A 17,236-nucleotide genomic window follows, 5' to 3' on the forward strand; every position below is an offset into this window, starting at 1 on the left:
AGGAAATGTAGCACATATACACCATGGAATACTATGTAGCCATAAAAAAGGCTGAGTTTATGTCCTTTGCAGGGACATGGATAAAGCTGGAAACTATTATTCTAAGCAAACTGACACAAGAACAGAAAACCAACCAACCACATGTTCTCACTCATAAGTGGGTGTTGACCAATGAGAACACATGGACACAGGGAGGGGAACATCACACACTGGGGCCTGTCAGTTGGTGGAGGGTAGGGGAGGGATAGCAAGGGGTGGCAGGATAGGGGAGGGATAGCATTAGGAGAAATATCTAACATAGATGATGGGGTGATGGATGCAGCAAACCACCATAGCACATGTACATCTATGTGACAAACCTGCAAGTTCTGCACAGGTACCCCAGAACTTAAATTATATATATATATATATATATATATATATATATATATATATATAGAGAGAGAGAGAGAGAGAGAGAGAGAGAGAAAGAGAGAGAGAACATGGTGAATCACTTACATTCTACCATTAACATCGTGTTATACTTTATTATGACTATACACCTTAAAGTTTTTCTATTTTTTTAATTAAAGGTTTAACTCCCCCAACTCACCAAAAACAAACAAACAAACAAACAAACAAATACCTGGGGGTGTACATAAATGTAGAGCCAGTATCCTAGAAGAAAATAGCTCTGAAAACTGTACTTATAATTTGTATTAGCGGAAATGTTACCACTAAGACAATGTGAAAAATGAGAAAAAAGTCATAAGAAAACAAGAGCAGATGAAAAGACAAAAGGCTTAGATGAAAAGGAGCAAAGGTCAGAAAAGACGTTGGATAAGGAAACTAAAATGATGGGAGAATTAAGGCATGCTCTGGGGACAGTGAAAAACAGAATCAACAAGGCAGAAACTGATAGTGGTCTCTTCATTCATTTATTCAACCACTACATACTGAGGGCTACCTCTGCATATACATCAAACGGAGAACAAGGCAAATAAACGTATCTTCATGAACATGCGTGAGATGAACAAGCCCATGTGCTGCTTATGGGAGCCCAAGCCAGCAGTACCTTTCTGGAAACCACGTAGGCAAAATATATGATGAGTATCTTAAAATGTATAATCTTTGAGAAACTATTTCATGTCTATGAAAATAATATAAAGAAATAGAGATGATCATAGAGTATCATAGAATTTATGTTTATATATGTAACATGCATATTAAAATTTTTCATATTAGAAACAACTGAAAAATACACAGTAATGGAATTATTAATGAAATATTACCAGGGCCAAACAATGGAGCACTATGCAACCATGAAAAAAGATTAAAATAATTTTAAGAACATGGAAAAATTCACAATCCATAGATACTTACAGGTAAATAATTATATGCAGAAAGAATTCAAACACAGAGCTCTTGTCTTTGGAATTTGGGATTCAGAATTATATACTTTATGCTTTAGGGCATTTGACAAGTTATCCTCAAGGAATACATTATTACTTAATAATCAGAAGAGTAAGTGCTAAATAAAATTTTTGCCTCCCACATTAACATTTTTTATATATTTTGAAACTATTCCAACACAGTTCTCAGTTGCTAGAATTGTCCATTCCACTTACATTATACGAGATTCCAGTAAATTCAAATGTTTGCCCAAAGCATGCTAAAGTTTTGTATTCTTGCATTCCTGCTCCAGAGTTATGAAACAAGATACAATATTTTATATGTAAATACATATTATATAGATATTCTATACTCACTGTTGTTTTCTCCTTTTATCACGGGGTAGTAAAAGAAAATATTTTATTCAAATAATCCAACAATTCATCACTCTCACCATACAAATGCATTGTATCCAAAAACATGTAACTTTATCAAAAATAAAGTTCCTTATTAAAATGTTTCAGTAAACACAACGAGACTGTGGCTTAGTTTCAAAGGTATACACCATGTCAAAATTTGTCAAATTAGACACTTTAAATATGTGCACTTTATTATATCAATTATACCTTTGTAAAGCTACTAAAACACAACACCCCAAAAGGCCACATACTAAAATATGACTAAAAGGCCTAAAGTCAGACACACACACTGAAGAAAAAGAAGACCCGCTCCTTAAATGCATCAGCAAGTTTATTTACAAATGCAGTTGAACAGAAAGGCTCACCAGTTTCTGGAGAAGACTTCTAGTATACAAACCATGGTTATTTTTCATTAATGAAAATAAGCAGCTTTCTATCGGGAATTACTTAGCAACATTTCTGGTAAAGAAAATAGAGCTCCCTCATCAAGCAAATAAATGGTACATTAGCTAAATTTTAAAAAATCAGAATACATAGGTAGAAGGAAGGATACAGAAAGCACATTTGGGGATAGATTTTACTGAAATTTTCCATATGGTTCTGCATTAATTTAGAATACATTATAATAAACAGAGCAAATGCAATGACATATTTATATTAACTATTTCAAATAATGTTTAAGAACCTTTTTAAAAAAAAACAATAAAATATCCTCTTCAAAACACCATTAACTAGAAAGTCAAACTAGATCATTATCTGCCTCAAAAATATTCTTAAGTTCTTATTTTTTCTCCTTGTGCTTTTAAGATGCTGAATTCAACAATACTGCACTTTTCCCCACACATAATTACCTTATAAATAAACAACAAAACTACAAGTTCTACCAAGACTACAACATTTCTATGTAATCTAAAGAGGCAAAAAAAAAGTTATTTTTTTAAAAAAAAGCAAAAAAGACATACAACACATATTTATAGATCTACGTCAGCAGCAACCACCTCTTCTTCTATCTGCAACAGTGCTTTCGTATGGAGGCTTACATCACATGGCGGTTGGCCGTCCAGCTGATCGGGCAAGGAGAGAAGAAAGAAAAGAGCTCAGATTCAGAAACATGAATATTGCCACCTGGGATATATAGCAGTCATCACTCAGAAAGTGGCCCAATGAGGTAGAAAGTGTCACCTGTCACTCACTCTTAGGATAAAGTTAGGCAAATCTCAGTGTCTGGTCTCTGGAATTCTTTATTTGTAAAAATGGAGTAAAAACGAACAACTCCTGCCAGGCACGGTGGCTCAAGCCTGTAATCCCAGCACTTTGGGAGGCCGAGGCAGGTGGATCACGAGGTCAAGAGATTGAGACCATCCTGGCCAACATGATGAAACCCCATCTCTACTAAAAATACAAAACTTAGCCAGGCATGGTGACACACACCTGTGGTCCCAGCTAATCAGGAGAGTGAGGCGGAAGAATTGCTTGAACCCAGGAGGCGGAAGTTGCATTGAGCCAAGATTGTGCCACTGCACTCCAGCCTGGTGACAGAGCAAGACTCCGTCTCAAGAAAAAAAAAAAAAAAAAAAAAAGAACCACTCACAATAGAAATAAATTACACTCAACTCTCTATTATTTGTTTTGGAGGAGAGAAAAGGCATGGGCAATTTTACAGTGATGATTCCAGGAATCATTTCTATTTGGCTTTGGAATTTGATGAGATAGAAAAAAAACACACACACATACACACACCCACCAATACATGCCCAGCCTTGACTTTCTCCAACCTCAGCATCAGCATCCAGGAAAGGACTGGACAGCTGCAGCAGGAAGGCTCAGAACCCACCGACAGATAAGAGAGAGTTGACTGGACTTAAACCACTTCCAAAGCACTCTTCACATAGGGGCCATACAAATACCTCAGAGCTCAAAAGCAAATGGTTTTGCTGATACCACTTGTAACACCCTTTCACAATAAGGAAGAAACACACGTTACCAGCATCAAGGTTTAAAATATAAACAGCAGTAATGGTTGCCTTGCTGTAGCTATACACAATACACAACCTAGTTCTGCTAGTCTACCTTTTATAACACACAAACACATGCTTAGAGGCAAAGTAGCATTTGAAATTTTTGAAAACTCATTTTTTCCAAAAATGACACTGAAACACCATAGTTAATACTTTCCTTTTAAAATTATATATGATATATATTAACATAAAGCATAAGCTGACTTATTTTGTATTACATAAAACAATAGCTTTTCAAGTTGGTCATATTCTAAATCACATAATCAAAGCCCATTGTTAAATAATAGCAATAAGTTGATGATGAGAGACCAATCTTTAGTTAAGACTATAGCCTACATAGGAGATTTATTTAACTCTTTTGGTTTGTATTCTTGAGTCACTAAAGGTCTCTACAGACCCTGGGCAGATGACACAAGACACCATCCTGACTTTCAGGAACATGTTCCTCTCCATTCCTTGGCCCCACAACCCACTCCTGGGTGGCTGGAACCCTGAACAGTGACCCATTCTATACACAGCATTGAAAGGAACACACTACGATTCCTGAAACCTGGACTCCTATGGCAGTGAACTTGAAAGGGAGCCGGCTGCAGGTTCAGGGAAATGCATGGGAACCCGTGGTCTCCTTAAAAGGCAAGAAATTTTCTCTCTGATTTGCTCTCTTACATTTGAATCTGAGATAGCAGTCATTGCAGTACAGTTGGTGGTTTCTGATTCTAACTTCGGCTCCTGAGGAAGAGCCTCCGAGGTCACACTGACAGGCAACACACTGGGAAACAAAAAAAAAAACACCCACCATCAGTCACAGCTCAAGAAAGCTTGGGGCACTCCTGGGGGTGGGGGGGGGGGAAATGAGCAGAACACTACTTCTAAGCTCTTAGATACATTTCAGCAAAGAAAAAAAAAAAGGCCAAAAGATGATTAGTAGATTAAAATAAAGCCTGCCAGATAGGATGTTAAAAGAATTCATAAAGCCAATATTAAGAGCCAAGATGATCAGTCTAAACATACTCCCCCAAAATAAAAATAATTTGCTGATTGACTTAAAGAAATTTAGTATAAAAAACTAAATTCCCCCTAGAGGAATGGCAGATAAGGCCCCTCATGAAAGAACTGGCCATTGTGAATGAAGACGGGGCTCTGGCCCTCCACCCTGGGGTTGGCCACCCCCAGTGCCCCTGCGGCACTAGCTTAGTGAGCGTTCTCACACAGTGCCTCACTTGAAGGCTGGATATTTCAATTCCACGTGCCCAAACTCTAATTATCTTGACTCATTTTGCTGTGCCTAGGAACAGCCCAAGCCAGCAACATACAAACTTAAACAAGCTGTGGTCTGCGGGCCTCCAGGATCAACAACCAGAATGCTTCTCTGGCCTAGTGCAAGTTCAAGAATTAAACAGCTATGTCTTTAGAGACAGATATTACAAAACCAGTTACAGCCTTAGTTTCTTCCTAGGAAGAAAAACCTACCAGGTATAAACAGGCTGTGTAATTATAAAAATAGCTACAATGGTAATGGTTTTCCTTATACGTTCTTCTTACTCAAAGCTAGGCTTTCAGACACTATGATAACTGCATGTGTTCCTGCCCTTAACAGTACTAGCAGGTTATTGGTAAATTGTATTTCAAGGATGCCTCTGACAGCATCTTGGAGAAAGCAACTTATGTACTGTAAATGTATAGGATTCTAACAGATCAGAAATAGAAAATGCAAAATTTTTCCAGATTTCAGTTTTAAAACAAGGTTCAAGATTTGAGAACTAGGGAGTAGCAAGCAATTTGTGATTCAAAAGCAGCACAGACTGACGAACACAGCACCTAGCTTGTTAGTGGCACACCTACACCCAGCGGCTCAAAGAAGCCATGCGCTCTCCAAGCAAAGTTTTGCAGGCCTGCAAGCTGTTTGTCTCAGTCTCACCTTAAAACAATGCAAATGATAACAAAGACCCAGGGACTCGATGATCATGGCGGCTCCTTTGCCCAGAATGTTATTGCAGTAGGAGCATATGCGCTTCCCACTGACTGACCTAGATGCAGAACAAGAATGGAATGGAGGCTTTCACCTGGGCAGCTCAAGATTCTTCTTTAAAGTCACACTCTGGTATTAACATTGATAACAACTTACGAAAAGCTCTATACATGTATCTGTGGGAGCATAACCTTTACTGACCAACTAAAGAATGCCTTGATTATACTCTAACCTTGAACCATCTCCACGGCAGCTCCAAGGCCCTTGACACCTACTCACATAAATGAGCAATTTCAGTGTAATTAGTCCATCTGAGTTTCTGATGCTTCCTTCCTTTGATCACCTCTGTACTCGGCAACAGTCTCCCCTCGTCTCATCTACCTACATCTTCTTGCCAGTTAAACCAAAGCACACAATGCTGATCGTGTCCTTCTGACCCTCTCAGAACACCAAAAGAGTGGCCTCAACTTCCTTCGAGAGGCTTTGCAATTCCTCTATGACCTATTTTCTCAGCCTGATCATTCACCCTCTTTCTTGGTCACCCAGTTTTCTAGTTAAACAGAAATGCCAGTGCTCTCTTCACTGTCCATCTGGCTTACAGGACTGTCTCTGTGAGGAAGAAAATGAAAAGTACCTGACAGCTGCCATGGACAGAGGAAAGGAGGATTTCTACTCTACTTTTGGATAAAGATCTTTTCTCCTCTTCCAGTTGGTAAGATGGTGCCTGCCCTTCCACACCTCTGCACCCCCACGGCCTGCTCATAGCACTTCAGAGGGCCACCTCCTAGATCAGGACCTTCTTAGGTCAGTAAAGCCCTCAGCCCATCCCTCTGCTCTCCCAGAGCTGGCCTCTCAGCCAGAAAATGGGTCCCTCTCCTCTGCCTTTCTCTCTTCCCATAGACTGGACCTCCCCACCATACCCAAATTTACCCTAAATCCTCACCTCTGTTCTCTCAATTGATACACTTCTGTGTATCAATTCTCATTGATACACACTTTATATCACAGTACGTGTAAAATTATTTTGGATTTATATAAAACATGTTTTCTTGTGAGTCTCTTATCTGATGACTTTAAAAAGTCCCAATATTAATCAGTGTGTTTCTACTTTTAAGTATTCCACTTGTGGTGGAAAGGAGTAAAGGCCAACAGCACTCTTGTGATGATGAGAGCAGCACTGCCTTATGTACCTATATGAGGCATGAAAGATCTGTGGAGAAGCTACCCAGATCTAATGACCCAGGCAGGGCTGATATCTGAGCTTCACTCCATACAAAAAAATAACACCCTATCACAACATAGACACTTCCCACACCATATGCCCTACCAAATCCAGCTGATGTAGCCTGAACAAAACATGGGCAAACAGAATGGCCAAGCAATGATTTTGGCAATCAAAAACCCCAAAAGCAAGACCTAAATGACTTCACATTTCTTTAATCCAGCTAGGTAAAAGTCCCCCAGACAATGGAGCATGCCCAGAAAAGCACTGTAATGCTCTTCTTTCACACTCAGTTCCGAGTCTGTATGACACTATCATGAATATAGTCAGATATTTGACAATACTGCTTTTCCTCAGAAATCTGAGAAGTGTTCATGAGCTGCTATATGTTTTCATGATTCCACACCAAGAAGTATTCAGATACGTCTTACATCCAAGACATTGACCACAAGCACAGGCAAATGAGACAGTGGCAACAGGTAGACATCTTCAAGGTGTCGGTGGCTTCACAGGACATCTAGAAATGCTCTTAGAGTTGCATGGAACGGGACTGAGCAAGCCTTCATTACTTTCATACAAGAATACCAAGTCTGACACATTCAAAAGGGCTTCGTTTTCTTTTTCGTTGGAAAACTTGGACAGGACTTCGGGGCTATTTCAATGAAAAAATACCCAAGGCTAAGAGAAGAAAGAGAAACAAGGAGGGCCTCACCTGTTGCGCAGCTGAGAGCCTGCCTGTGATGCTGAAGGGGAGTGACTTCTCAGGGCGGGGGACTGTGTGGCGGCCACACCTGTGGTGGAGGTCTTCGCAGGGCTGGCTGAAGGCGGGGGCACGCTGGAGGAGGGGTTCCGCATGTAGGCACGATTTGATGTGGACACCAGCTGAGGCGGTAGGCGACTAAAGTCTTGCACGGAGGAAGAAGCATAGAATCCTGTGGGCTGATTGAGCCAAGGGGGCTGTCTCCAAGAATTGGATCTGGGGGAGTCCAGGTTATCTAAAGATTCGCCTCTGAAACACAAAAGAGACTCATCAAAATTATGTGATATATTCAACTAGAAATCTATTTGATTCATCATTCCATTCATTGAAAATCCATTTAATATATTTTATATCAGGGTAGTAATCTAAGTATTCTAGTTACATATACGGATGTTCCTTGACGTATGATGATGGGGTTATATCCCAATAAACCCATCATAAGGTGAAAACACTGTAAGTCAAAAATGCTTTTAATTTACCTAAACTACCAAATATCGTAACTAAGCCTCACACACCTCAGTCATGTTCAAAACACTTACCTTAGCCTACAGTTGGGCAAAATCGACGAACACAAAAACTATTTTACAATAAAGTGTCAAATATGCAACTTACAGAATACCGTACTGGAAGAAAACAACAGACTGGTCATGGGCTACTCAAAGTACAGTTTCTACAAATGCTTATCACTTTCATATCATTGTAAAGTCAAAAATCTTAAGTTGAACCATTGAAAGCCGAGGACACACCTCAAAAATTACCTTTAATAAGCAAAGTGGATCTTTATCATCAGTGGCATCATACTTCAGAGTTAATCAACCTTCTTCTTTTTTGTTTAATCTGCTTTTCTTTTCAACTTTTATTTTAGGTTTAGGGGATACATGTGCAGGTTTGTTACATGGGTAAATGAGTGCCATGGTGGTTTGGTGTAGATTATTTCATCTCCCAGGTAATAAGTAGAGTATCAGGAGAGGTAGTTTTGTGATCCTCAGCCTCCCGCCCTGTACCCTCAAGTAGGCTCTGGTGACTACTGTTTCCTTCATTGTGTCCATATGCATTCAATGTTTAGCTCCCACTTACAAGTGAGAACACCTTTGTTTATTTTTATTTTTATTTGCTTGGTGCTGGCCGGGTGCAGTGGCTCAAGCCTGTAATCCCAGCACTTTGGGAGGCTGAGATGGATGGATCACGAGGTCAAGAGATCAAGACCATTCTGGTCAACATGGTGAAACCCCATCTCTAATAAAAATACGAAAATTAGCTGGGCACAGTGGTGCGTGCCTGTAGTCCCAGCTACTCGGGAGTCTGAGGCAGGAGAATTGCCTGAACCCAGGAGGCGGAGGTTGCGGTGAGCCGAGATCGCGCCATTGCACTCCAGCCTGGGTAAAAAGAGCGAAACTCCGTCTCAAAAAAAAAAAAAATTTTGCTTGGTGCTTAGGTAAAAGAATAAATACCGACCAAAGGAGAAAGAAAAATACTAAGAAAAATATTTAAAAATATAAGCTAATGCTCTGCAAAGTCTAAGAAGATACTTATCCTTTAAATCTTCGTTGACACATATCAACCAGAAAGTCTTTTAAAAATTCAAAGAAATACATTTTCAAAGCTTAAATATGGCAAGCATTAGGTTAGACACTTTCACAAAAATATTAAACTTATTGAATCTTTACAACATTGAGATTTTTTTTAATGTCACATAAGTGAGTTTCTCATAGGAAGAGCCAGTCAATGGGAGTACTGGCTTTCAAACCACAGACCATGCCTCCTGTGAATATCTCATTTATGTACCACTGAATCCCTAAATTTAGCAGCTTTTTAATGTCTACATTATAGGAGCATTTATCATGCATATCCCTTAAAGTACATATGCTTTTAAAATCAGATTTAGCTCCCAAATGGATTTAAATACAACTTTTGGGAAAATCTCTCTTAAAAGTTGTATACAAAAATGAACTCAAAATTATGAAAATTTGTCTACCTGGTCAAATTTGGTTTCATTGCTTTCAAAATTTTCTCTTATCCCAAGCTTGATTTTTAAAATTTTAACACTATAAAAGTGATACATTATCATAAGGAGAAAGACTGAAACTGCAGAGAAAGACATCTGAGGGAGAAGAAAAGTCTGTCCTCTCTTAGGACTCACCCGCCCTGTCACAGAGGTAACCAGCATTAACTACGTGTCCTTCCAGACCCTTTCTCACACATGCCAGCATATACCTACATACACATACAAATTTACATACACATACAAATTTACATACGTAAGTATAGATGTGTCTATATACATATGCAATGGGTTTAACAGTCTTAAACAAATGGATTACTCCACAACACAGTTTTGATAACTTCTCTTCCATTTAAAATGTATTGTCTTAGAACTCTCGTCATTCTGCTCACATGATAAACTATATACTTCAGTGGCCTCCAGTGAACCACACCTTTTGGTATCCACGCCCTTCCCACTGATTCTGGGCTTGGTCACATGACTAATTTGGCCAATGGGGCATCAGCAAACACGATGCACATGGCGGCTTGATAAGCCCTTGCTTATTAGCCATTGCCTTGGTGCAAGCTCTGCCTCTTTGAATCCAAGTCCCATGCCATGGGGCAGCCCAAGCAACTATGTGGAGAGGCCCATATGCAGAACATAGGCCCCTCAACTAGTAGCTCTGGCCGAGCTCTCAGTGGAGCCTCTACAGCTACAGGAGACAGCAAATTACAGCCTGCTGCCAAGACAGACACAGCTCATGAGCTGAGACCACTTTTCAGATTTTCAAAGTCTTAAAAAAAAAAAAAAGAATATGTGACAGAAACCTATGTGGCCTGCAAACCCTAATATCTGGTCCTGATGCATGAAATCTTACCAACACCTACTGTAAATGACTACAGCTGCTCAAGTGCCCCAGCCAACAACATGCAAAGAACTGCCCAATCTGCAGGACTGTGAGAGATTATGAATTATTGTCTTAACTCAATAAATTTGGAGGTGGCTTATTATGGAGCAACACTTTTCTCTCTTCAATAATCTACAGTATTCTAGCTTATCAGGATGCCACTATTTACTGAATAACTAGTGAGTATTCAGTAAATAGTGATTTTCTTGTAGTAGACAAGTGCTTTTCTTTTCTTACTAGGAGACACTGTGATTTTCTTTTCTTTTGCCACTAACAAATAATGTGTACATCCTTGAATATACCTTTGCATATTTATCCAAATATATCCAGAAGACAGGGTACTAGAAACTACATTGCTCAGAGTGTCAGATGTATACATTCTTGCTCAATACATACTAAAAAACTGTCCAACCAAGTGGAAACAAGAATTCCTATTTCCATATACAATTGTCGATACCAAATTTAATCAATTTTAACGTTTTACAAATCCAGTAAGCAAAAGAGATGGATTCTTGGTTTAGGAGTAATACTGATATTTTATGTTTATTGGCTTTGTGTTTCTTTTCCCCATGAGCTGTCTGTTTATATCCCTTTGTCGATTTTTTTTTTTTTTTTTTGAGACACAGTCTCTTGCTCTGTCACCCAGGTTGGAGTGCAGTGGCGTGATCTCGGCTCACAGAAACCATCCACTTCAAGGGTTTCAGTGATTCTCCTGCCTTAGCCTCCTGCGTAGCTGGGATTACAGGCACACATCTATTTTTTATAGAATTTGCAGGAATAATTTTCTGATTTCTACAGTTATTAATATATTGAGATAATTAGCTCTTTCTCTGTGTTATGTTACACATAGTATTCCCCAGTCTGATTCCCCAATCAGAGTAGCTGCAGGATTCATTTACATAAGATACATCTTTTAAAATGTTCCCCTACTCATTTCCAATTAATATCTCTATCTTTATCTTCCATAAAGTTATAAAAACTAGGTTTATCACTTTTCAACCCAATTATCATGATTCCCATCTAATCATTATCTCATTATGAACATAAAAAGATGAAACTTCTATTTGTTAAAGTTCAGCAGCCAAGACAGTTCTAAGAGCAGTGTGCATTACTTAAGTATCTGAACCCTCACTTCAGAGGTCCCCATCCAGATTTGCAACCTAGTAACCATGGGATTTTATCATGCGAGCCAAAGTTTCCTCATATTAAAAAACAAACAAACAAACAGATTATCCCTACCTCAAAACATTTTCCTCAGATTAGATGAGGTCATGTAAACCCAGCAACTGGCTGACACATAACAGTCCCCCAGAGAGTCTGCTCTGTTCCCTTCATCTCTTCTGTCTAAAGCACCAGCATGTCTACAAATTAAATATCTCCTTCTTAGTAAAGACAAGAAAACAACTCTGAAGACGTCTCGCACCTTCTCATGACCCCAGGAACACAAATAGGATCTTTGTTGACACTAGCACTGCGTTGTCGGATCCAGCTGTTGTCATTGTGAAGGGGTGTTCGCTTCCTCATTTCCTGAAGGATTTGTTGCCTCTCCAACTCTGCTTCTGATGGTACTTGCTCTTTCCTGGAACTCCTCTGTGAGGTCGTTGTGTTCCCAATTCGGTCTAAATATTTATTGCTTCCTAAATTAAAAACAAATCAAAAGCTTCTGGATTAGTACATTTTAAAGATGACAGTGATGACTGACATCACTAATGATCAGGAAAATGCAAATAAAAACCATAATGTGATACCACCTTACTCCTTCAAGAATGGCCATAATCTAAACATCAAAAACTGATAGATGCTGGTGTGAATGTGGCAAAAAGGGAACACTTCTACACTGCTGGTGGGAATGTAAACTGCTACAACCACTATGGAAAACAGTGTTTAGCTTCCTTAAAGAGCTAAAAGTAGAACTACCATTTGATTCAGCAATCCCACTACTGGGTATCTACCCAGAGGAAAAGAAGTCATTCTACAAAAAAGGTAGTTGCTCACTCATGTTTATAGCAGCACAATTCACAATTGCAAAAATGTGGAACCAACCCAAATGTTTATAAATCAATGAGTGGATAAAGAAAATGTGATGTATGTGTGTGTATATACACACACACACACACACACCGTGGAATACTACTCAGCCATAAAAAGGAATGAATTAATGGCATTTGCAGCAACCTGGATGAGACTGGAGACTGTTATTCTAAGTGAAGTAACTCAGGAATAGGAAACCAAACATCGGATGTTCTCACTTATAAATGGGAGCTAAGCTACGAGGATGCAAAGGCATAAAAATGACACAATGGACTTCAGGGACTCCAGGAGGAATAGTGGGAAGGGCGTGAGGGATAAAATACTACAAATTCAGCTTAGTGTATAGTTCTTAAGAGACAGGTGCATCAAAATCTTATAAATCATTGCTAAAGAACTTACTAATGTAACCAAATACTACCTGTTCCCCAAAAACCTATGGAAATAGAAAATTTTAAAAATAAAAAATACAAATACAAAAAGAGAGAAAGAGAGATAGAAGTGATATGACAAGGAAATAAAATATATTTGAAATTGCAGCCTCAAAAAATAATTAAATAAATAAAAAGTGACAGTGGATAAATCACCCAATTGCATTGCAGCTTAAAATGTGGCATTGTGCATGTGTATAACATTACCAATTCTCAATGAGGGTGCTGCATGAGAACATAAAGTAACTGCCTCCTACTCCAGAAGGTCCAGTTCTACAGCCAGAGCCACACCACAGAACACACTCGGGAAAATGAACAAGGTCGCTCAAAAAGGAAACCATCAGTACTGGTTTCGGTATTACTTAGTTACAAAATGCTCTTCTAGAAATAGTTTTTCTTCCACTCTTCCTTTCCCACATTAAATCAATCAAGAACATGCTCAAATGCTTGCTGTGACAACTCTAAAAGGAAACAGGAAGGTTTCTTCTCTCAAACAAATGTAGCTCTCCCCTGGGGAAAGAGGATGTAAATGCACGTATCTCTAGCTAACATGACCCAAGTGTGCATGGTGTAAGTGACAACCAAAATTTTAAGAAGAAAAGCACATTCAATCATTGAAATGGCTTTTGTGAAAAGGAAAAATATTCAAGCAGTCCAAATAATCATCCATAAATGTTATCACGTAAATCATTTGGGATGGTTGTACATTTTTGCAATTGTGAATTGTGCTGCTATAAACATGAGTGAGCAACTACCTTTTTTGTAGAATGACTTCTTTTCCTCTGGGTAGATACCCAGTAGTGGGATTGCTGAATCAAATGGTAGTTCTACTTTCAGTTCTTTAAGGAAGCTAAACACTGTTTTCCATAGTGGTTGTACTAGTTTACATTCCCACCAGCAGTGTAGAAGTGTTCCCTTTTCACCACATTCACATCAGCATCATGTATGATAACATTTATGGATGACTATGTTGCTTCTACTCTAAGAAACTGACATAAATATAATTTGAATGAATTTATTCCTAACAATTAAGTCACGTTTTATCCTGAGGACTTTGTCTCTCGGATTTGGTGACTAGTTTCTGATTGGGGTAAAACACCCACAACTCTCACATATCATTCCCACCTTATTCTGGATTAGGAAATCTCATCTAAGGATTTATTTTCTTTCTTTCTCTATATTTACAGCTGCTGCCATTCTTTTGAAATTTATTGTTTGTCTATGCCTTGACCAAATGAGCAAGATCAAAGGTTTCTTATACAAAGCTTATCAATTTTGTCAGACTTTAAATAAATGCTGTCTTTTTTTTTTTTTTTTTTTTTTGAGACAGAGTCTTGCTCTGTTGCCAGGCACCAGGCTGGAGTGCAGTGGCATGATCTCTCCTCACTGCAACCTCCCCTTCCAGGGTTCAACTGATTCTTTTGCCTCAGCCTCCTGAGTAGATTTGATTACAGGCATGCCCCACCAGGCCTGGCTAATTTTTGTAATTTTAGCGGAGACAGGGTTTGACCATGTTGGTCAGGCTGGTCCCAAGCTCCTGATCTTGTGATCCACCCACCTTGGCCTCTCAAAGTGCTTGGATTACAGGCATGAGCCACTGCGCCCAGCCTCTTTTTAAAACGTCTTTTTGGTATAACCAAGTTTTTAAATCAAATATTTAATAACTTCCACTGCCTGCTATCCAAGAGCTTGCAATGAGTTAATGAAGGGGGGAAACATACATACAAAATAATCTGATTAATGATACAAGTCACAAATATTAACAAGATTATTCTGGAAATTCACAGTTGCCGTTATTAACAGGTCTTGTGTTTAAGTTCAGAAGAGATAACCACTGCAGGTTAGAAATATTTCAGGGAATAATGAAGTACTTAAACTATAATTTTAATGGTGGTTAAAGGCAAGTTCATCTGGCACTAGACAAGGATGCCCTCTTTCACCACTCCTATTCAATACAATATGGGACGTTCCAGCCAGAGCAATCAGGCAAGAAAAATAAATAAAAGGTATTCAATTAGGAAAGGAGGAAGTCAAATTGCCTTTATTTGCAGACAACTGAATTGCATATTTAGAAGACCCCATTGTCTCAGCCCAAAATCTCCTGAAATTGATAAGCAACTTCAGCAAAGTCTCAGGATACAAAATCAATGTGCAGAAATAACAAGCATTCCTATACACCAATAACAGACTTAAAGAGAGCCAAATCAAGAATGAACTGCCATTCACAATTGCTACAAACAGAATAAAATACCTAGGAATACAACTAACAAGGAACGTAAAGGACTTCTTCAAGGAGAACTACAAGCCACTGCTCAAGGAAATAAGAGAGGATACAAGCACATGGAAAAACATTCCATGCTCATGGTTAGGAAGAATCAATATTGTGAAAATGGCCATGCTGCCTAAAGTAATTTATAGATTCAATGCTATTCCCATCAAGCTACCTATGACCCTCTTCACAGAACTGGAAAAAAAAAACACCTTAAAATTCATATGGAACCAAAAGAGAGCCCACATAGCCACGACAATTCTAAGCGAAAAGAACAAAGCCTGAGGCATCACACTACCGGACTTCAAACTATACTACAAGGCTACAGTAATCAAAACAGCATGGCACTGGTACCAAAACAGAGATACAGACCAATGGAACAGAACAGAGGCCTCAGAGGCAACGCCACACATCTACAAACATCTCATCTTTGACAAACCAGACAAAAACAAGCAATGGGGAAAGGATTCCATGTTCAATAAACGGTGTTGGGAAAACTGGCTAGCCATGTGCAGAAAGCTGAAACTGGACTCCTTCTTGACACCTTACATTAAAATTAACTCCAGATGGATTAAAGACGAAGACCAAACAGCATATAAACCCTAGAAGAAAACCTAGGCAAAACTATTCAGGACATAGGCATAGGCAAGGACTTCATGACTAAAACACCGAAAGCATTGGCAACAAAAGCCAAAATAGATAAATGGGATCTAATTAAACTCCAGAGCTTCTGCACAGCAAAAGAAACAATCATTAGAGTGAACTGGCAACCAACAGAATGGGAAAAAATTTTTGTAACCTACCCATCTGACAAAGGGCTAATATCCAGAATCTACAAAGAACTAAAACAGATTTACAAGAAACAAACAACAACACATTCAAAAGTGGGTGAAGGATATGAACAGATACTTTTCAAAAGAAGACATTTATAAGGCCAACAAACATAAAAAAAATGCGCATCATCACTGGTCATTAGAGAAATGCAAATCAAAATCACATTGAGATACCATCTCATGCCAGTTAGAATGGCAATCATTAAAATATCTGGAGACAACAGATGCTGTAGAGAATGTGGAGAAATAGAAACACTTTTACACTGTTGGTGGGAGTGTAAATTAGTTCGACCATTGTAGAAGACAGTGTGGCAATTTCTCAAGGACCTAGAAATAGAAATTCCATTTGACCCAGCAATCTTATTACTGGGTATATATCTGAAGGATTATAAATTGTTCTATTGTAAAGACACATGCACACGTATGTTCACTGCAGCACTGTTTACAATAGCAAAGACCTGGAACCAACCCAAATGCCCATCGATGAAAGACTGGACAAGGAAAATGTGGCACATATACACCACGGAATACTATGCAGTCATAAAAAACGATGAGTTTGTGTACTTTGTAGGGACATGTATGAATCTGGAAACCATCATTCTCAGCAAACTGACGCAAAAACGGAAAATCAACCACTGCATGTTCTCACTCATAGGCAGGTGTTGAACAATGAGAACACATGGAGACAGGAAGGGGATCATCACACACTGGGGTCTGTTGGGGGAGGAATAGAGGAAGGACAGTGTGGGGTAGGGATGTTGAGGAGGAATAACATGAGGATAAATGCCAGATATAGGTGACAGGGGGATGGAGGCAGCAAACCACATTGCCATGTATGTGCCTATGCAATAATCCTGCATGTTCTACACGTGTACCCCAGAATCTAAAGTGCAATAAAAAAAGGATTCCCTTAAGGGAAAAATAGCTCCTCTGGAAAGCTAAACTAGAACCAGATAACAAAGGTCCTAACTGTTCGAAGAAAGGGTAAATCATAGAACTGTAAATTTCAATAAAAACTAAGTTTT

At 38.9% G+C, this 17,236-nt stretch overlaps 1 protein-coding gene across 17 annotated transcripts in view; it reads right to left on the minus strand.

Annotated features, from left to right (window-relative positions):
* Positions 1-2,103: 2,103 nt before the first annotated feature.
* Positions 2,104-17,236, minus strand: part of LMO7 (LIM domain 7) — a 235,219-nt gene continuing 220,086 nt past the window's right edge. For all 17 annotated transcript variants that reach the window (XM_074387590.1, XM_074387591.1, XM_074387589.1 and 14 more), the window contains 5 exons: positions 12,074-12,287; positions 7,712-8,008; positions 5,727-5,835; positions 4,475-4,577; positions 2,104-2,854 (listed from right to left, as the gene is read on the minus strand). In XM_074387590.1, coding sequence (XP_074243691.1) covers positions 2,832-2,854; positions 4,475-4,577; positions 5,727-5,835; positions 7,712-8,008; positions 12,074-12,287 — 746 coding nt within the window. In that variant the 3' untranslated portion in view covers positions 2,104-2,831. The remainder of the gene's footprint in view (positions 2,855-4,474; positions 4,578-5,726; positions 5,836-7,711; positions 8,009-12,073; positions 12,288-17,236) is intronic.

The sequence above is a fragment of the Saimiri boliviensis genome, chromosome 16, assembly GCF_048565385.1.
Source record: "Saimiri boliviensis isolate mSaiBol1 chromosome 16, mSaiBol1.pri, whole genome shotgun sequence".
Classification (NCBI taxonomy): Eukaryota; Metazoa; Chordata; class Mammalia; order Primates; family Cebidae; genus Saimiri; species Saimiri boliviensis.